Raw genomic sequence first — 21456 nt, forward strand, 5'->3', positions numbered from 1 at the left:
GCTACAATCATTCACAGTTAAAAAAATTGTATCTAAAAATATCAACTAATTATAAATGCCATTTACGATCACCTTTTAAACGATCTTACCAATTTCGTGGCATTCAAAGAGAAAATATCCTCGAAGTTGAGCATATCTGGAGGGGCCTCAATCCTTTTGAGCCAAGAAAAGTAGATGGGGTATGTCCCAGATGTTTTGCATTATATTTATATATGAAATCATTTCATTTTTTGAAGAGCCTGTAGCAACGCACGGGCATTCTACTAGTGTGCATAGGAGGTGAGCTAGAGCAACACACACCTCTCCCACAGCCAGCCAAAAAAACAGAGCAGTGGCTCTGTTCACGGGCAGGGGCACGGGTATATATAGGGAACTCTTTAGTCCCGGTTGGTGGCTAAAATAGGGACTAAAGAACAACCTTGGTCCCGGTTCCAGCCACCAACCGGGACTAAAGGTGCTGGGCCAGGAGCGAGGCCCATTGGTCCTGGTTCGTGTCCGAAACCAGGACCAAAAGTCTCAGGCGAACCGGGACCAATGGCCCCCGAGGCCCGGCCAGCGCCCTGGCCTTAGAACCGGGACTGATGCCCCCTTTGGTCCCGGTTCGGGAGTGAACCGGGATTAATGCCCTTACCAGGCCTCAACCAAAGCCCTGTTTTCTACTAGTGGTGCTTGATTAAATGGTGTTAATGTACGACCTGATATACTATCTTTTGCCGATTGAAGGATGACCAATATTGACAATAAAACTTGTACTACTATATTCTTATGGAATATACTTTCATATGTTTAATTATTTTAATTTGATGGGAAAACATTTTTAGTACAAATCGCAAGTATAGAACTGGAGGACGGAATTGGATGAACACAAGATCGTAGTTCTAGTGGCCTTTTCTTATCTATTATATGTAGAACAATAGAAGATATGGTTTTCCTAAATGAATTGTCCATCGTCCAGCTGTTTTTCCCGAATGGTTCAACATGCAGTGGGAACAAAAGCAATTGGAAAGTTTTCGATCATCAACAAATAGAAGGCAATACCGTTAGCATGGTCAATCAGTACATCCAACATGTAATATAAATGGCCAGTACTAGGCGCCGGTCGACCGGCCCAAATTTGGGCCAGTCGCCGCGCAGCCGCCCGATGCACGTGTCTTGGACCACAGAATTGCCTCGCGCAAGTTCCTTCTCTTCTCGCGAGTGACGCCAGTCGCGCATGTCCCCTGCTTGCTAGTTGTTCCCCCCGCGGCCTCCCGCCCCTGGCTCCATGGCGCCGGTCGTCGGCTCGCAGTCACCGCTCGTCGGCGCAGCTCGCCGGACCCCCTCGCCGGCTCTATGGTCGCATCGCTCATGCCCCGCGTGTGTCTGCCCCCATGTAGCAAAACACGCAGTCGGTTCCAGCAAAAAAGGCTGCAGGTTGAAACATCCTCGCTAGTTCGTTGCTCCAACCGTAGCCGTCGCCATGGCCAATCCCAGCAAAATTGGGTGCCGATTCCAGCAAAATTGTGTGCCGGTTCTAGCTTTGCCAATTTCGTTGCTCCCCTGGCACATCTTACGTGAGGGAAGGAAAGCGGCCGCCATGGCCGTGCTATTGAAGAAGCCAGTTCCAGCAGAATAATTTGCTGCTCCCAGCAAAATACTTCGTTGGTTCCAGCAAAAAGATGAATCCAACAGAAAAACAAAAAGAAAGGCCGGTAACAAAAATCAAATACGGTAGCAGCAAAAACAAAGGGCGGTGGTAGCAAAAATTTGAAACTCGTTTTAGCAAAATCAAAGACGGGCAGTAGCAAAATCATATATGGTAGCAGCAAAAAAGCCAAAAACACCCCCAATTACAAATCCTTGCAAAAAAATTCACTAATTCCAGCAAAACAAAATCCTAGTTGTAGCAAAAATTGACGCTGATAGTAGCTCTCGCCGAATCCGGTTGAAGCACCGCTCTTCGCCGGTGGTAGCACTCCGCCTCGCCGGTTCCAGCATGCCCCCGCACCTCGGCACGCCGGTCCTAGCTCTAGGCACAGCGTGGTTGTGGCACTCCGGCACCTCCGTTGTCGCCCCGCATCACACCTCGCCCTCGTGTCTCCCTTGGCTCCGGCCAGCTTTCGTCGGGACCCCCGGCAGCCGCAGCACCAGATTCGACAGCAAAACCACCGCCCAAAAAACACAGCACCTCCCTCCCCCCGGAGTCCTCGCAGCAGCACCTGCCTCCTCTCGATTTACAGCAGCGATTGGTGGCCATTGTGCGCAGCGATGGCTGTGATTTGTGAGGAAAAGTTGCGGCATCTTGGTCAAATCGATAAGAGAAAGGGGAACGGCGACACGTGATGAGGTATGTGGCGAGAGAAGAGCACCCGTGGGCCCAGTACATGTGCGCGAGCGACCGGCGGAACAGGTAGCCGGTCGACCGGCTGCAAACGTTTTCCAATATAAATCTGTAATTTAAGTAGTTTTTTACTTTCCTGAATTGCATTAATCTGTATTAAACTTACATGCAAGACACAGATACCTGAGGGAGTATTAATGGCAGGCAATAAAATAAATTAATCCATTCAGTAAATGCATATCTTTTTTGGCGTAAACAACAACTGGCTGCCATCTTGCGCCATATCATGTATGTGTATATATTCCCATTCTCTATACCTTAGCCATTCACAACACAAAACACACAAACCCCAAAGTGAATTCTTCTTCTTTCTTATAAGATATACTGATGGCAAAATCTTCGCAGATGTTTGTCACCCTCATGTGCCTTCTGCTTCTGTGCACCAGCGATCAAGTCCATGGTATGTTTATCCTATTCATACCAATCTTATCATTCCATATAAATCTTGTGGATAAACTGATTTGTTTGCATAAATAATCAAATTGGGTGCTGTCGTATTGATCAATCAGTTTAGGTGTTTTTGACTTAATAGTACATATTTCTTAGTTTGTTCCTTAGGGCCTTGTGGTGTGTTTGGGTCGACGGAATTCTTGCCCTCACCCTTGTACATATTTCTTTCTTATTGAAATGATACGCAGCTCTCCTGCGTGTTTGAGAAAAAAAAGAATTTTAATTTCTCCTACTATACGTACAAAGAGATGTCAGCGAGATGATGTAGTGTGTGTGCACACTTAGTTTATCAGGTTAATTTTCACCCAGAAGAAATATAATTATGAATGTATGCTACATGATGAACAGGAGAGGACGCTAACATCACAAGCAGCATCCCAGTACAGCCAGCCAGAAGGTTTCTACCAGCAACATATTTTCCTCAGACAACCGTATCAAGACAGTGCGACCTATGTCACTGCAGCCATGATCACGAGAAAACTTATTATACAACAATATGCTGCCAGGAGATAACTTGCAATGATCCAGCGCAGCCGAAAGGCAGTTGTACACTTCGTAGAGTCTCATGCGGCTGTGACGTGAATACATGCAAGTAGTACATGCAACTGAAAGTTTTCGTTGTGTGTTTTTCTTTAATAAAGGGGCCATTGGTGCCAAAACATGCTTGACTCATCTATGGCCTTGCTCATTGTGTCTGTGTGCAATCTGAATCTTCTGTTTTGTTTTTGGGTGAAATTTGCCGGAACTGAAAACGATTACCAGCTGACCAAGTCATCGGTTTCAGAAACTACAGAAGTGACTTTGGTTGTGATTCCTGTAATTGTCAAGGAATTGTCAAGCTGATTTATATGTTGGGTGAACGACTCCATCCAATATACCCCTGCTTTTCTATGTGCTTGCTTTAACGGTGTTAATATGCAACCTGGTATACTATCTTTTTCCGCTTGAAGGATGAGAAATTTTGACAATATTAAAATTGTACAACTATATTCTTATGGAATATATTTTCATATGTATAATTGTTTTAATTTGAAAAGGAATTTTTAATACAAATCATGAAGTATAGAACAGGAAGACTGAATTGGATGAACACAATATCGGAGGTCTAGTGGGGAAATACATTGGAGCACCAAGAAATATCTGAAAATTTCAAAAAAAACTGAATTTTTGGGATATGAAACATGGGTGCCCGTTGTACACCCATGTTCATTTTCGCGTGGAATGGGTGCATGTGGTATCCGTGGTCCTGGAATTTTTTTTTTAGAAAAGGAGGATGACCCCCGACCTCTGCATCTGGGAGATGCATACGGCCATTTTATTGATTATTCTCAAGGACCTTACAAAGTCAACATATGCCCGAATCCGCCATCTTGGCAACATCTGCCGCTACTCCAATCCATATGATGAAGGGGTGCAAGCTGGGCCAAATACCCAGACCTCTCACCTATGCCTAACATCTAAAGCCGGAGGCCCCGACCGAGCCACATATCGGGTCCGGGGCACAAACCGGTCTGACGCACTCACATGTGTCGTCGCCGCCATCTTCCACTAGTCCATCTTCAGAGCAGATTGAGGTGCCAACCTTGGTAGGTGCCTCCGCCATCGACGCCACCTTGACGCCAAACGATGACCTCCACCTACGTGAGTCCATCTCCAAGCAACGGACGCAGATCCATGCTAGGATAGGGCCGCACCACCGCCGTCGTCCACCACCCACAAGCGCCACCCAGCCCCAAGGTTCCCAAAGCGGCGCCTTCAAGAAGGGAACGGCGTCGTGAGCGCCGTCGCCGCCCAACAAAGTTAGGGCTTTCGCCTGGGAGACCTAGGGGAAGGGGAAGTGAGGGGATCAGTGTTGGAAATATGCCCTAGAGGCAATAATAAATAGGTTATTATTATATTTCCTTGTTCATGATAATCGTTTATTATCCATGCTAGAATTGTATTGATAGGAAACTCAGATACATGTGTGGATACATAGACAACACCATGTCCCTAGTAAGCCTCTAGTTGACTGGCTCGTTGATCAATAGATGGTTACGGTTTCCTGACCATGGACATTGGATGTCGTTGATAACGGGATCACATCATTAGGAGAATGATGTGATGGACAAGACCCAATCCTAAGCCTAGCACAAGATCGTGTAGTTCGTTTGCTCAGAGCTTTTCTAATGTCAAGTATCAGTTCCTTAGACCATGAGATTGTGCAACTCCCGGATACCGTAGGAATGCTTTGGGTGTACCAAACGTCACAACGTAACTGGGTGGCTATAAAGGTGCACTACAGGTATCTCCGAAAGTGTCTGTTGGGTTGGCACGAATCGAGACTGGGATTTGTCACTCCGTGTAAACGGAGAGGTATCTCTGGGCCCACTCGGTAGGACATCATCATAATGTGCACAATGTGACCAAGGAGTTGATCATGGGATGATGTGAGTTACGGAACGAGTAAAGAGACTTGCCGGTAACGAGATTGAACAAGGTATTGGGATACCGACGATCGAATCTCGGGCAAGTAACATACCGATAGACAAAGGGAATTGTATACGGGATTGATTGAATCCCCGACATCGTGGTTCATCCGATGAGATCATCGTGGAACATGTGGGAGCCAACATGGGTATCCAGATCCCGCTGTTGGTTATTGACCGGAGAACGTCTCGGTCATGTCTGCATGGTTCCCGAACCCGTAGGGTCTACACACTTAAGGTTCGATGACGCTAGGGTTATAGGGAAAGTTTGTATGTGGTTACCGAATGTTGTTCGGAGTCCCGGATGAGATCCCGGATGTCACGAGGAGTTCCGGAATGGTCCGGAGGTAAAGATTTATATATGGGAAGTCCTGTTTTGGTCACCGGAAAAGTTTCGGGTGATATCGGTAATGTACCGGGACCACCGGGAGGGTCCCGGGGGTCCACCAAGTGGGGCCACCAGCCTTAGAAGGCTGCGTGGGCCAAGTGTGGGAGGGGACCAGCCCCAAGTGGGCTGGTGCGCCCCCCCACCAAGGCCCAAGGCGCATGGGAGAGTGGGAGGGAGCAAACCCTAGGTCCAGATGGGCCTTAGGGCCCATCTAGTGGGGCGCCCCCCCTCTTCTCCCCTTGGCCGCCCCCCTTGATGGGATCTAGGGCTGGCCGCCTCCTCTTGGGGTGGGAACCCTAGAGGGGGGCGCAGCCCCCCCCCCCCTATATATAGTTGAGGTTTGGGCTGCCCAAGACACACGAGAACGTCTCTCTTTCGGTGCAGCCCTACTCCTCTCCCTCCTCCTCCTCTCCCGCGGTGCTTGGCGAAGCCCTGCGGGATTGCCACGCTCCTCCATCACCATCACGCCGTCGTGCTGCTGCTGGATGGAATCTTCCCCAACCTCTCCCTCTCTCCTTGCTGGATCAAGGCGTGGGAGACGTCACCGGGCTGCACGTGTGTTGAACGCGGAGGCACCGTTCTTCGGTGCTTAGATCGGAATCAACCGCGATCTGAATCGCTACGAGTACGACTCCCTCATCCGCGTTCTTGCAACGCTTCCGCATCGCGATCTACAAGGGTATGTAGATGCACTCCCCTTCCCCTCGTTGCTAGATTACTCCATAGATTGATCTTGGTGATGGGTAGAAAATTTTGAATTTCTGCTACGTTCCCCTACAGTGGCATCATGAGCTAGGTCTATGCGTAGTTTCTATGCACGAGTAGAACACAAAGTAGTTGTGGGTGTCGATTTTGTCAATTCTTCTTGCCGCTACTAGTCTTATCTTGTTTCGGCGGCATTGTGGGATGAAGCGGCCCGGACCGACCTTACACGTATGCTTACGTGAGACAGGTTCCACCGACTGACATGCACTAGTTGCATAAGGTGGCTAGCGGGTGTCTGTCTCTCCCACTTTAGTCGGAACGGATTCGATGAAAAGGGTCCTTATGAAGGGTAAATAGAAATTGGCATATCACGTTGTGGTTTTACGTAGGTAAGAAACGTTCTTGCTAGAAACCTATACAAGCCACGTAAAAACTTGCAACAACAATTAGAGGACGTCTAACTTATTTTTGCAGCATGTGCTATGTGATGTGATATGGCCAGAAGATATGATGAATGATATATGTGATGTATGAGATTGATCATATTCTTGTAATAGGAATCACGACTTGCATGTCGATGAGTATGACAACCGGCAGGAGCCATAGGAGTTGTCTTTATTTTGTATGACCTGCGTGTCATTGAATAACACCATGTAAATTACTTTACTTTATTGCTAAGCGCGTTAGCCATAGAAGTAGAAGTAATCGTTGGCGTGACAAATTCATGAAGACACAATGATGGAGATCATGGTGTCATGCCGGTGACAAAGATGATCATGGTGCCCCGAAGATGGAGATCAAAGGAGCAAAATGATATTGGCCATATCATGTCACTATTTGATTGCATGTGATGTTTATCATGTTATGCATCTTATTTGCTTAGAACGACGGTAGTAAGTAAGATGATCCCTCACTAAAATTTCAAGAGACGTGTTCCCCCTAACTGTGCACCGTTGCGAAGGTTCGTTGTTTCGAAGCACCACGTGATGATCGGGTGTGATAGATTCTAACGTTCGAATACAACGGGTGTTGACGAGCCTAGCATGTACAGACATGGCCTCGGAACACATGCAAAACACTTAGGTTGACTTGACGAGCCTAGCATGTACAGACATGGCCTCGGAACACAAGAGACCGAAAGGTCGAGCATGAGTCGTATAGAAGATACGATCAACATGGAGATGTTCACCGATGATGACTAGTCCGTCTCACGTGATGATCGGACACGGCCTAGTTTGACTCGGATCATGTATCACTTAGATGACTAGAGGGATGTCTATCTGAGTGGGAGTTCAATAATCAGATGAACTTCATTATCATGAACATAGTCAAAAGGTCTTTGCAAATTATGTCATAGCTTGCGCTTTAGTTCTACTGTTTAAGATATGTTCCTAGAGAAAATTTAGTTGAAATTTAATAGTAGCAATTATGCGGACTGGGTCCGTAAACTGAGGATTGTCCTCATTGCTGCACAGAAGGCTTATGTCCTTAATGCACCGCTCGGTGTGCTGAACCTCAGCGTCGTCTGTAGATGTTGCGAAACATCTGACATACACGTTTTGATGACTACGTGATAGTTCAGTGAGTAATGCTAACGGTTTAGAATTGTGGCACCAAAGACGTTTTGAAACGTCGCAGAACATATGAGATGTTCCGAAGACTGAAATTGGGATTTCAGACTAGTGCCCACGTTAAGAGGTATGAGACCTCTCACAAGTTTCTTAAGCCTGCAAACTAAGGGAGAAAAGCTCAATCGTTGAGCATGTGCTCAGATTGTCTGAGTACCACAATCGCTTGAATCAAGTGGGAGTTAATCTCCCAGATGAGATAGTGATAGTTCTCCATAGTCACTGCCACCAAGCTAGTAGAGCTTCGTGATGAACTATAACATACCAGGGATAGTTATGATGATCCTTTAGCTATTCGCGATGTTTGACACCGCGAGAGTAGAAATCAAGAAGGAGCATCAATTGTTGATGGTTAGTAAAACCACTAGTTTAAGAAGGGCAAGGGCAAAAGGGATACTTCATGAAACAGCAAGTCGTTTGCTGCTCTAGTGAAGAATCCCAAGGTTGAACCCAAACCCGAGACTAAGTGCTTCTGTAATGAGAGGAACGGTCACTGAAGCAGTACTACCCTAGATACTTGGTAGATGAGAAGGCAGGCAAGATCGACAGAAGTATATTGGATATACATTATATGAATGTGTACTTTACTAGTACTCCTAGCAGCACCAGGGTATTAGATACCGGTTCGGTTGCTAAGTGTTAGTAACTCGAAATAAAAGCTGCGGAATAAATGGAGACTAGCTAAAGGTGAGATGACGATGTATGTTGGAAGTGTTTCCAAGGTTGATGTGATCAAGCATCGCATGCTCCCTCTACCATCGAGATTGGTGTTAAACCTAAATAATTGTTATTTGGTGTTGAGCATAAACATGATTGGATTATGTTTGTCGCAATACGGTTATTCATTTAAGGAGAATAATGGTTACTCTGTTTATTTGAATAATACCTTCAATGGTCTTGCACCTAAAATGAATCTCGATCGTAGTGATACACATGTTCATGCCAAAAGATATAAGATAGTAATGATAGTACCACATACTTGTGGCACTGCCACTTGAGTCATATTGGTATAGAACGCATGAAGAAGCTCCATGTAGATGGATCTTTGGACTCAGTCGTTTTTGAAAAGATTGAGGCATGCGAACCATGTCTATTGGTATATATGCATGAAGAAACTCCATGCAGATGGATCGTTTGGACTCACTTGATTTTGAATCACTTGAGACATGCAAATCATACCACATGGGCAAGATGACTGAAAGGCCTCGTTTTCAGTAAGATGGAACAAGAGAGCAACTTATTGGAAGTAATACATTTTGATGTATGCAGTCCAATGAGTGCTGAGGCATGAAGTGGATATCGTTATGTTCTTACTTCACAGATGGTTTGAGTAGATGCTGAGTGTATTTACTTGATGAAACACAAGTCTGAATTATTGAGAGGTTCAAGTAATTTCAGAGTGAAGTTGAAGATCGTCGTGACAAGAGGATAAAATGTCTGTGATATGATCATAGAGATGAGTATCTGAGTTACGAGTTTGGCACAAAATTAAGACATTGTGGAAAGTGTTTCACAATTAATACCGCCTGGAACACCATAGTGTGATGGTGTGTCCGAACATCATAACTGCACCCTGTTGGATATGGTGCATACCATGATGTTTCTTATCGAATTACCACTATCGTTTATGGGTTAGGCATTAGAGACAACCGCGTTCACTTTAAAAGGGGCACCACGCAATTCCGTTGAGACGACACCGTTTAGAGAAACCTAAGTTGTCGTTTCTTAAAAGTTTTGGGCTGCGATGCTTATGTGAAAAAGTTTCAGGCTGATAAGCTCGAACCCAAAGCGGATAAATGCATCTTCATAGACAGTTGGGTGTACCTCCTATTTCAGATCTGGAAGCAAAAGTAATTGCTTCTAGAAACGAGTCCTTTCTCGAGGAAAAGTTTCTCTCGAAAGAATTGAGTGGGAGGATGGTGGAGACTTGATAAGGTTATTGAACCGTCACTTCAACTAGTGTGTAGCAGGGCACAGGAAGTTGTTCCTGTGGCACCTATACCAATTGAAGTGGAAGCTTATGATAGTGATCATGAAACTTCGGATCAAGTCACCACCAAACCTCGTAGGACGACGAGGATGCGTGCTACTTCAGAGTGGTACGTGATCCTGTCTGAGATATCATGTTGTTGGACAATACTGAACCTACGAGCTATGGAGAAGCGATGGTGGGCCCATATTCCGACAAATGGTTAGAAGCCATGAAATCCGAGATAAATGGATCTTTGAGAAGAAGACGGACGTGGACGGTAATGTTACCGTCTATGAAGCTCGACTTGTGGCAAAGAGTATTTCCACAAGTTCAAGGAGTTGACTACGATGAGATTTTCTCATCCGTAGCGATGCTAAAGTCCGTCGGAATCATGTTAGCATTAGCTGCATTTATGAAATCTGGCAGATGGATGTCAAAACAAGTTTCCTTACTAGTTTTCGTAAGGAAAGGTTGTATGTGATACAATCAGAAATGTTTTGTCGATCCTAAGGATGCTAAAAGGTATGCTAGCTCCAGATCCTTCCATGGACTAGAGCAAGCATCTCGGAGTCAGAATATACGCTTTGATGGAGTGATCAAAGTTTTTGGGTTTATACAAAGTTTGTTAGAAACTTGTATTTACAATAAAGTGAGTGGGAGCGCTACAACATTTCTGATAAGTATATGTGAATGACATATTGTTGATCTGAAATGATGTAAAATTTCTGGAAAGCGTAAAGGGTTGTTTGAAAGGAGTTTTTCAAAGGAAGACCTGGATAAAGCTGCTTACATATTGGGCATCAAGATCTATAGAGATAGATCAAGACGCCCGATGATACTTTCAAAGAATGCACACCTTGACATGATTTTGAAAGAGTTCAAAATAGGTCAGCAAAGAAGGAGTTCTTGGTTGTGTTACAAGGTGTGAATATTGAGTAAGACTCAAGACCTGACCACAGCAGAAGAGAGAGAAAGGACGAAAGTCGTCCCCTATGCTTTAGACGTAGGCTCTACAGTATGCTATGTTGTGTACCACACATGAAGTGTGCCTTGCCATGAGTTGGTCAAGGGGTACAATAGTGATCCGGTGATGGATCACATGACAGCAGTCGAACTTATCCTTAGTATCTAGTGGACTAAGGAATTTTCTCGATTATGGAGGTGAAAAGGAGTTCGTCGTAAAGAGTTACGTCGATGCGAACTTTGACACTAATCCGGATGACTCTGACTAGTAAACCGGATTCGTATAGTTGAGCAGTTATTTGAAATGGCTCCAAATAGCGCGTGGTAGCATCCACAAGATGACATAGATATTCGTAAAGCACACACGGATCTGAAAGGTTCAGACCCGTTGACTAATAACCTCTCTCACAAGCATAACATGATCAAACCAGAACTCATTGAGTGTTAATCACATAGTGATGTGAACTAGATTGTTGACTCTAGTGAACTCGTTGGATGTTGGTCACATGGTGATGTGACCTATGAGTGTTAATCACATGGTGATGTGGACTAGATTATTGACTCTAGTGCAAGTGGGAGACTGTTGGAAATATGCCCTAGAGGCAATAATAAATAGGTTATTATTATATTTCCTTGTTCATGACAATCGTTTATTATCCATGCTAGAATTGTATTGATAGGAAACTCAGATACATGTGTGGATACATAGACAACACCATGTCCCTAGTAAGCCTCTAGTTGACTGGCTCGTTGATCAATAGATGGTTACGGTTTCCTGACCATGGACATTGGATGTCGTTGATAACGGGATCACATCATTATGAGAATGATGTGATGGACAAGACCCAATCCTAAGCCTAGCACAAGATCGTGTAGTTCGTTTGCTCAGAGCTTTTCTAATGTCAAGTATCAGTTCCTTAGACCATGAGATTGTGCAACTCCCGGATACCGTAGGAATGCTTTGGGTGTACCAAACGTCACAACGTAACTGGGTGGCTATAAAGGTGCACTACAGGTATCTCCGAAAGTGTCTGTTGGGTTGGCACGAATCGAGACTGGGATTTGTCACTCCGTGTAAACGGAGAGGTATCTCTGGGCCCACTCGGTGGGACATCATCATAATGTGCACAATGTGACCAAGGAGTTGATCACGGGATGATGTGAGTTACGGAACGAGTAAAGAGACTTGCCGGTAACGAGATTGAACAAGGTATCGGGATACCGACGATCGAATCTCGGGCAAGTAACATACCGATAGACAAAGGGAATTGTATACGGGATTGATTGAATCCCCGACATCGTGGTTCATCCGATGAGATCATCGTGGAACATGTGGGAGCCAACATGGGTATCCAGATCCCGCTGTTGGTTATTGACCGGAGAACGTCTCGGTCATGTCTGCATGGTTCCCGAACCCGTAGGGTCTACACACTTAAGGTTCGATGACGCTAGGGTTATAGGGAAAGTTTGTACGTGGTTACCGAATGTTGTTCGGAGTCCCGGATGAGATCCCGGACGTCACGAGGAGTTCCGGAATGGTCCGGAGGTAAAGATTTATATATGGGAAGTCCTGTTTTGGTCACCGGAAAAGTTTCGGGTGATATCGATAATGTACCGGGACCACCGGGCGGGTCCCGGGGGGTCCACCAAGTGGGGCCACCAGCCCCAGAAGGCTGCGTGGGCCAAGTGTGGGAGGGGACCAGCCCCAAGTGGGCTGGTGCGCCCCCCCCACCAAGGCCCAAGGCGCATGGGAGAGTGGGAGGGGGCAAACCCTAGGTCCATCCAGCAGCAGCACGACGGCGTGATGGTGATGGAGGAGCCCCCCCTCTCCTCCCCTTGGCCGCCCCCTTGATGGGATCTAGGGCTGGCCGCCTCCTCTTGGGGTGGGAACCCTAGAGGGGGGCGCAGCCCCCTCCCCCCTATATATAGTTGAGGTTTGGGCTGCCCAAGACACACGAGAACGTCTCTCTTTCGGTGCAGCCCTACTCCTCTCCCTCCTCCTCCTCTCCCGCGGTGCTTGGCGAAGCCCTGCGGGATTGCCACGCTCCTCCATCACCATCACGCCGTCGTGCTGCTACTGGATGGAATCTTCCCCAACCTCTCTCTCTCTCCTTGCTGGATCAAGGCGTGGGAGACGTCACCGGGCTGCACGTGTGTTGAACGCGGAGGCACCGTTCTTCGGTGCTTAGATCGGAATCAACCGCGATCTGAATCGCTACGAGTACGACTCCCTCATCCGCGTTCTTGCAACGCTTCCGCATCGTGATCTACAAGGGTATGTAGATGCACTCCCCTTCCCCTCGTTGCTAGATTACTCCATAGATTGATCTTGGTGATGCGTAGAAAATTTTGAATTTCTGCTACGTTCCCCTACAATCAGTCCATACTGACGCCTCCAAGGAGGGGAACGACGCCCTCAGGCGTCGCCGTCGACGCGGCCGGCGATGGCCGACCAGGGGTTTCTCCCGAACTAGATCCCCGCCACCAGCAGCGCCTCCTGTACAGAACCGGCGACCCAAGGAAGCGTGGCCCTGGAATTATGGTGCGACATAAGATACATCTATTTTTTCCCATACATACAATGTTTTTCTTTTTTACAGACATTACCACGGGCAGCCCTTCCCCACCCATTGAACATATAAATCAAGCTATGCAACCCGCCGATCTAACGCCTTCGAGCGCGCACTATGTATTTTAACCGCACGATCGAGTTACTGGTGTAGCGACAGTGTTATTTTTGGCCGCTGGCGTCTGGCCAGCCGTTGGTTTTTTTTCACATCCATGGCCGCTTCAGCAGAGATGGCGAGTGGGGTCATGAGACCGTGGGGGCCAGCGACCAGAGGCTGGGTTTCTCTCGACGCTACGTGATGGTTCACCGCACGAGGAAAAAGAGTCAGGATTGGGCAGCCCTCTCTCTCGCGTGAAAATATCTCGGGAAACATTTCACGCCGGGGCGCCGGCCGAACGACGCGCCGGTCGAGTCGCCACGCAAGCGTTCGCGAAACGTCACGAGTTAGCCACGTACGCGCTTGCAGCCTATCTTATCCATATCCCTTTCGTCTCCAGAGAGCCCGAACCACATGTTTTCTTCTTCCTCTCCCTTAGATCGAAATCTCCACACAGGCCCGCACAATCACCGTAACCAAGCTACGCGGCCGCATGCTGTAGGGGGGTGCGGCCACTAACGCTGCAAGGTGCGAAGCCAAGGGGCGCTCCTCGCATGGCCGCGCGTCCACCTTCCTTTTCTCACCTCCCACAGCGCCGTGACGACCATGGCCATGGGCGGGTCTGGGAGCTTGGTGGAGCAGCAACATCAGTTGTGGAATATTGGTTGTAGCAAATTCAATCACCGATGGTAGCAAAAATCTACTACGGTTGCAGCAAAACGGCGTCATCGCCATCGCGGGTCGCAGCTGAGATAAGAAGCTTGAAGCTTTTTTCAATGCGGTTGTAACTTTTATAACTGTCGGTTGCAACTTTTCGTTTTTCGTCCATGGCTTCGTTTCCACGATCGAAACTTTTTTTATAGTCGGATGAAGCTTTTTTCGTCGCTAGATGAAGCTTTTTTTGTCACCGGTTTGTAACTTTTCTTAGTCATCCATACCTCCAGTCGTATACTGGTTGAAGCTTTTTTCATAGCCGGTTGAAGCTTTTCCTATCGCTAGTTGTAGCTTTTTGCGTTGTTGGTTGTAGCACTGGGCATCTCCCCCGGTGCTCGATTTTTTGTTGCAAGCTGCACACCGGGGATGAGCAGCGGCGAGCATGCCGGCGAGCTTCAGTCGTCGCAACCGGAGCTACAATGGTCTTAACAAGAGCTTCAACCGCGGGGTGCGGCTGTTGCACGGGGTAAAGCAACAAGGACGGACGGCGGTGGTTGGGGCTGGTGACTGGGATGGTGGCCGGCGGGGACGAGGGCGGACGGCTGCGACGAGGACGGTGGCCGGCGGGACGAGGGCGGACAGCTGCGACGAGGACGGCAGCCTCGTGGACGAGGGCGGCCGGCGAGCTAGCTGGCATATGGGAGATCACGGGGCAGTGGGGATGAACAGACGGCATGACTTTTTTTACCAGCGCAGCAATTGGAAAAGATGTAATCGTGCGGCTATTATGAAACGTATCGTATGTCTACGGCACGACCGGCCGAATTATTCGGCCGGCGCACCGGCGCAGATCAGTGCCCAAATATCTCTCCCTTTCCCCTCGCTCACTTCCTCCTCCCTCACCCGCAAAACCCTAGCCACCTTCTCCCGCAGCACCTCAGCCGCCCCCTCCCTGACGGCCTCCGCCTTCTCCCTCTCGTCCAGAGCAGGGCGCCCCCCCCCCCCCCCCCCCCCCCGACGCTGGTGCCGTCCGCCCGAGCACCTCCCCGTCCGCCCGCGCCTCGAGCCACCGCCGGTGCTCCTCCTGTCGCCCAGAGCAGGGCGACCGGCGCGCCCCCCCTCTTCTCCCCACCCAACGCTGGTGCCGGTTGGTTGCTCCTTCATCGTCGAGGGACGTTCGGGGAAGGACCGGAGGTGAGGCGCCGGCGGCAGGGAGCTAGGTGAGGCGGATGGTCCCGTCTCCGGCGACGAAGCCATGGATGTTCAACCAGAACATCATGTTCGCGTTGACCTCTGTGGGCTGCTGCTTCTCCAACATCGTCTGCAAGAAGTGGTACATCGACATCAACAATAGGTGAGAAAATCCTTCTCCGTTCTCATCAGATCTCGTCGTAGTGGGTGGGTTGGGTGTGGTGCTGATCCGTGCTCTTGTGTTCCATGGGGGAGTGCAGGGCTGGAGAGTTCAAGGAGCCGGACTGGTTCTTGAACAGAAAGAAGGGCGGCATGTTCCTGACCAGGAAGGACTACAACTTTATTTGGTTCCCAAATTTTTCATAAGAATCTGCAACCGTATGAGTAGCAAGTAAATTTGGCATAGGTAAACTGAAATACTTCATGTTCTGTAAACATGTGTGCTGCTATAGTGAACCATATCGGATGTTTGAAGCAGGATTTAGTTAATTAGTTTGTGCAAAGACGCAGTATGTGGTGCAGTAAATACATCTGCTCTACTAGAATTTATTCACCTCATATTTTGAAGTCGGTTTCATATAAATGCTTTGAGATTTACAGTTCTGGTTGTCGAATGGACAAGCCATCACACTGAATTCCACTCTAAGCATCTCCAATTGGATTTTGCTTTTGCAGCTATTCAATTCAGCGCATCTTGCAGTACAGTACTGCGGTGCACGGAGGAGCGGCGCAACCTGTGGCGCGAGCTGCTGTACAGGAGCGGCGGAGGGATGGACCTTTTTGTTGTTCCCCGCTCACGAGCTGTTCTGGGTACGCGCAGTTCTTGGTGCAGTTTAGCTCATGGGGAAAATAAGCAGATGTTTCTTCAAGTAATTTGGGTAGGCGTTCGCGGAGCTTTGGATGTAAATCTGGGTAGGCGTTCGTTGAGCTTTGGATTTAGATTGATGTTTCCCCATCCAAGTTCATGTGTTCTGTTCTTGTTCGCAGTTTTCCTTTTTATGGGAGTGACGGGGATAGATTCAGAACAAAAGATTTACTCCCTTTCGTTTTTTGATTTCTTTTTCTTGGAAATCTAAGTGAACGAAGCCATCCATTTCTTGAAATCAACTAACTATTACTGAGTGGTTAATTAGTATTTTAAGATTCAATTTAATTGAGCCATGGGAGTTGGTGTGTGTGGATTTCCTTTTTTTATTAGTAGTTCTCAGGTTGTCTCAAGCTATTACTTTCTCAAAAAATTACCAGGGTTAGGAGATGATTTCCTGTTTTGATTAGGAATGTTCTAGGGTTTGGAAATAGGATAGTTGGTTCCCAAATACAGTGATATTACTTATAGATGCTGGTTCTTTCCAGTAATGCCGCAATTTGGGTGTAGTATGGTATTTGAAATGATGCGATGAGCTATTGTTTGGCACATTTTTTCTATTCTCTGACTTCATACACATCCTCTCTTACACAGGATTTGGTCTTTAAGCTACGATTCCACACCAAGATTATGTTCTCTGGAGCTAACCGTGCTGCTGTGCTGGACAGGCAGACGAGGGCCGGCCTGCTGCCGATACAAGCCGTCGAGGTGGACGGCCAGCGCTAAATCATTTGCAGGTGCACGATGATGGCCACATCTGTTTTGTTAGCACGCTCCTATTAGTTTTTAATCAGCAGGCTAGGAATGGTTTCCCCATCCAACTAAGCTATCATTATAGTAGTGGTGAAACTATTACTTGATAATGCGCAGAGTAAAAAAACAATGATACACATTTTGTTGTTCCCCATCTCAAATGCCGATTTTGTTTAATGATGCTGAGATTATTCAACTTTGGAGATTTTGACACAGTTTCTATACTCAATGAATTTTCTGAATGGATAGTACATATTTTGTTGACCGGTGATATTTCTTGCTGTGCAGGTATCTAGAGTTACATTCCGGTGGCTGAGATGCATATAGTTGTTGGCTGTAGTTCCTTCCATTTGTCCGCTCGACGCGGAGATTGACCCTCTATGTAGCATGCAACACTCAGCTGGGAAATGCACTTATAGGAACTAATCACGTACTTTGCTGAACTCAGTCTGTTGTCCAGTTTCTGCAGACATTTGTCAGCTGGCAAGAAGGTTGAAGGCACATCGACTTGCTTCGATTAATTGGTACTTAATCTGTCAGTTAATCTTGCTTGCATTTTAGTGTCTGCATACGTTTGATTATCTTCCTTGTATCAAGCATGAAGATTTCGATGCTGGATTTCTGCCTATGTTCCTTTATGTCCCATTTTGTGGGTGCTTTTTTTTTTGTTGAATTTGTACCTCGGTATTTAGACTCTTAGTTATGTGTTCTGACTATTGAATGTTGATAACCATAAGTAGCCTGATTGAGTTGGGAAGAAACACCTGTAAATATTTAGAAGGAGTTGTGTTTTCTAAATATTTCTAATTTCAGGTGGAGCGGGCTGGACGACGCTGAAGTAGTCATCTTCGTCGGCCCCGTCACTGCGTACGCATACTCCTTCAATTTTTCCCTCCTACTGGTACATATTCTTCCCAAGTTCCACTCCATTGCTAATTCTGAAATTTTGTTTGCTTAATTCGAATCTGAATTTATTTTTCCTTGATTGGATATCTAACATTGCATTCTAATTATTTCATGTTGCTGCTTGCATCACTTTTTCAGGTGTTGTGATCTGGAGAAGCTCAAGTAGTCATCTTCGTCCATCACGTCACTGCATACGCATACGCCTCTGATTTTTTGACTCCTGGTACATACTCTTCCCAAGTTCCCCTTGGTGGCTAATTCTGTATTTTTTTTGCTTAATTCAAATCTGAATTAATAATTCAGATTTTTTGTTTCCTTGATTGAAATCTGAATTAAATTTTGCTTCATTGCTATGTAACACTGCCTTCTAATCCGAAAAATCTGACAGATATCACAACACTCATATGCTTATAAAGCACATGTTTCATAATAACTAGATGAACTACATACATGCTCTCCTTTTTATTGATTAGTTGGTTTAGCCCCTAAACTATCTTATATTATCTAAAAGAAGGCAGGCATAATTAGTTTTCCTGCAATTTTTGTTAGTTCTCTGTATTGTTTTTGTTGATTTTTTATCTATTCTTCTATATCCACTCATACAGTAGCAGTACGTATGTACAATATTTTGGAATGCAGCTCAAAGGAATAGGAACGTTTCCCGCAAAAAAAAGGAATAGGACTGTGCTCCTCCCAAAAGACAAAAGCAAGAGTAAGTATTGCTTCTCACATCCTATAGAAAAAATAATCTCACAAATCACTTTTTCCCTTGAAATATTTACGGTAGCAAATATTCATCTAATGCAGCAATGCAGACAATAAAAATCCAGCACCAACAATGAATAGCCGGAGTAAACAAAACAAGCAGACCAAATCGTGTCGGCCCTCTAGGAAGGGTTGCAGTGTCGAGGAGCAGCAGGCATGTAAATCTGACTGCAATTCATGTATGTCTCTTCCTATTTATCTGTTGTTCAACTGTGTTATTTGTGTACTACGACAGATTTGAGTAATTGTCGGTCATGTAGCTAATGTAGGCGCAGCTTCATGAACGTCTGCCAAGGTTCTTAGTGAGGGCTTCCTCTAAGATGCTTTCAGATTTTTGATTATCTAGCATATATATGCAGTGAAGATGTCTCTGAATAGGATACATGGTGTTCATGTTCTGTTAGATAATTTTATTCTTGTGTAGTTTGATTTAAAAGATGATAGGTCAGAATGGCAGAATGTGATTAGTTTTGCTTTTGCTGCTGCTACACATGATTTTACTTTTATTGTTGATTGTTTCTTCTTCAGTTTCTTAAGGCTAGAACACTACAGTGATTGATTATGCACCTGAAGGATTAATGAAGCTGCTTGGACTGAATTTCTCTTTAAAATACATGGTGCTTGTTTGGGATGATTGGGCAAAAATAGTTGGGAATTGGTTTTTTATTATATGCAAAGCTTCAAGCCTTGGGGTCTTGCTGACATTAGTTGTTTCAAGTTCAGACCTTTTTCACCGCTGACTATACTCTCTCAAGTTCAGGTCACGGTGGATGGTTTGAGAGGAGGGAGGCAGAGCAGAGACAAACGGCGCATTCCGTCATGCATGTGTGTGGATTTGTATCATCCTACTACTGTGTTGCTTTGTTTTACAGTAATAAATAAAGAGATGGATCAGATTTTCTTTGGTTCGTTAGCAAAATTTTACACATCAAGTATTTGATCTCAGATCTTCTATTTCGGTTTGGTATATGAGCCTTTTGCCCATAGACTAACATGTCCCTTAACCTGTCTGCTTGGTGATACTTTTCTGTATCAGCAAGTAGTTACTGATTGAACAACCAGTTACTGATTATGCCTTATCTCAATGGATACTAACTTTCTATGAGTACCTGGTTTGCTGCAGCCCTTTGCGCCATTGGCGCAACTGGTCATCTAGTGAAACTAAACACGGCAGGGATTCCTTGACAATTCTAGGAATACTCGCCTCTGCACACGCACGTATTTCCTCCTTTTCCTTTTGGACCCGCAGCCACATGAGGGCGAGAAGACCGATGTATGGTGTAGTGTGGATCATCAGTTTCGTCGAGGGCCTGATTGATGGGTTCTTGTGTTGCTGCCTTAGCTTGCTTTGTATTCACAAGTGTTGCCGGCTCTTAGCTTGTGTGACTGAAGAAGGACAGACGTGGTGAAGCCCGAGGCCATCACGACTTCACGAGCGTTGGAGCCGTTCTTGTCGAGATTAGTTAGTTTGTCTTATTTTCTCAGAGTTGTGAATAACAAATGGATGATAGCTTGTTTGTTGTGTTGATTTTTGTAGTGGAACATGTTGCTTACAACACGCTTTGGTAGGATGCATTGTGAGTAGTAGCTCTTAGAAATTATCCTGGTATGTTGTTGCTGGTGTAGGAGGAGGCAAAACACACAAGTTTGCAATTCACTTGTTGTATTTCTGCTCTCATATGTGATATCTCATTTATACCATTGGTATTCTTCTCAAATTTCTCGCCTCATGGATCAAGGAAATGCTTTTTTTGTTTGCCTGATGAGATGGATCATACATGTATCAATGACCAACAGCCGTGTATGTATGTAAAAGAGATGGCATAGTGGCTGGCTTTTAGAAAGAAAAGAAAGAAAATCTTCCAGTTGTATATTTGGTATTGATGGGGAAAACAAGTCAAAGTCGGTTAGATACAAAGGTACTCCCTCTGTTTGGAAATACTTGATGTGGTTTTGAACTAAAATCATGTCAAATATATTTCCGAATGGAGGGAGTATTATATTTCTGCTCTCACTTATTTAGATTTGTGTATGACGGATTGTTCATCATACTCATTATTTGTCCCTTGCGAAATAATATAACTATTTTATTACCGTTAATGTATGGATGAAACAATTTACTGCTTCATCACTCAATGTTGTAGTCTAGCAAAAACAGTCATCATCAGTTCATCCAGAATAGATAGAAACAAACAAACTGGCTGTTATCTACCGGCAGCGACGATGACCCTGTCTAGGGTCTTGGTTGTATTTTCTTCTTTGTGCAAGGTCTTCTCGCTTTCTGTGGGACAGCTGTACTTGTTCTTGACGGCTGCTGGTTGTTCTAATAAAATTCATAAGTTATTTGCAAAAAAAAAAGAACATAAGTTAAATGCTGACCATAAAGAATAGAGTAATTAGGAAATACTCCCTCCGTCCCATAATGTAAGACGTTTTTTCACACTAGTGTAGTGTCAAAAAACGTCTTACATTATGGGACGAAGGGAGTAAATTATAATTGGGGTGAAAATTCCATCCCACGTATTCCCTCCTTCTATATATATAAGGCCTAATACATTTTTCGAGATTGTCTTTGACTGTTGATAAGATTAATAATATATGAGATGTATAATGTGAAAATTATATCATTACAAGCTCCTTCCACATACGAATTCGATGATGTGCTTTGTGTAACTTGCATGTCATATATTATTGCTCTAACA

General features: G+C 45.7%; 1 protein-coding gene and 1 long non-coding RNA gene across 26 annotated transcripts; both read left to right on the forward strand.

Annotated features, from left to right (window-relative positions):
- The first annotated feature begins 2638 nt into the window (after positions 1-2638).
- Positions 2639-3502, forward strand: LOC120975329 (uncharacterized). Its single transcript, XR_005771113.2, has 2 exons — positions 2639-2780; positions 3179-3502. It is a non-coding gene; the product is annotated as an uncharacterized lncRNA (long non-coding RNA).
- Positions 3503-15092: 11590 nt separating this feature from the next.
- On the forward strand, positions 15093-19658 carry LOC109769420 (uncharacterized). 25 transcript variants are annotated; one of them, XR_012204164.1, is made up of 10 exons: positions 15093-15628; positions 15726-15871; positions 16141-16377; positions 16999-17067; positions 17372-17607; positions 17897-17984; positions 18128-18212; positions 18629-18701; positions 18805-18933; positions 19515-19658. XR_012204164.1 is itself a non-coding variant. In XM_073509972.1 (10 exons), exons 3-7 carry the CDS (start codon positions 16236-16238, stop codon positions 18134-18136), a joined length of 372 nt encoding a protein of 123 aa, XP_073366073.1. In that variant the 5' UTR covers positions 15380-15628; positions 15726-15871; positions 16141-16235; the 3' UTR covers positions 18137-18212; positions 18601-18701; positions 18797-18933; positions 19515-19658. The 25 variants fall into 25 exon arrangements, 7 of the variants coding, with proteins under 7 accessions (XP_073366073.1, XP_073366075.1, XP_073366070.1 ...); XR_002234309.4 differs by having other exon boundaries at positions 15129-15628; positions 16925-17067; positions 18797-18933; XR_012204165.1 differs by having other exon boundaries at positions 15129-15628; positions 16925-17067; positions 17544-17607.
- The last annotated feature ends 1798 nt before the right edge of the window (positions 19659-21456 follow it).

Source organism: Aegilops tauschii, chromosome 3 (genome assembly GCF_002575655.3).
Source record: "Aegilops tauschii subsp. strangulata cultivar AL8/78 chromosome 3, Aet v6.0, whole genome shotgun sequence".
NCBI classification, from domain to species: Eukaryota; Viridiplantae; Streptophyta; class Magnoliopsida; order Poales; family Poaceae; genus Aegilops; species Aegilops tauschii.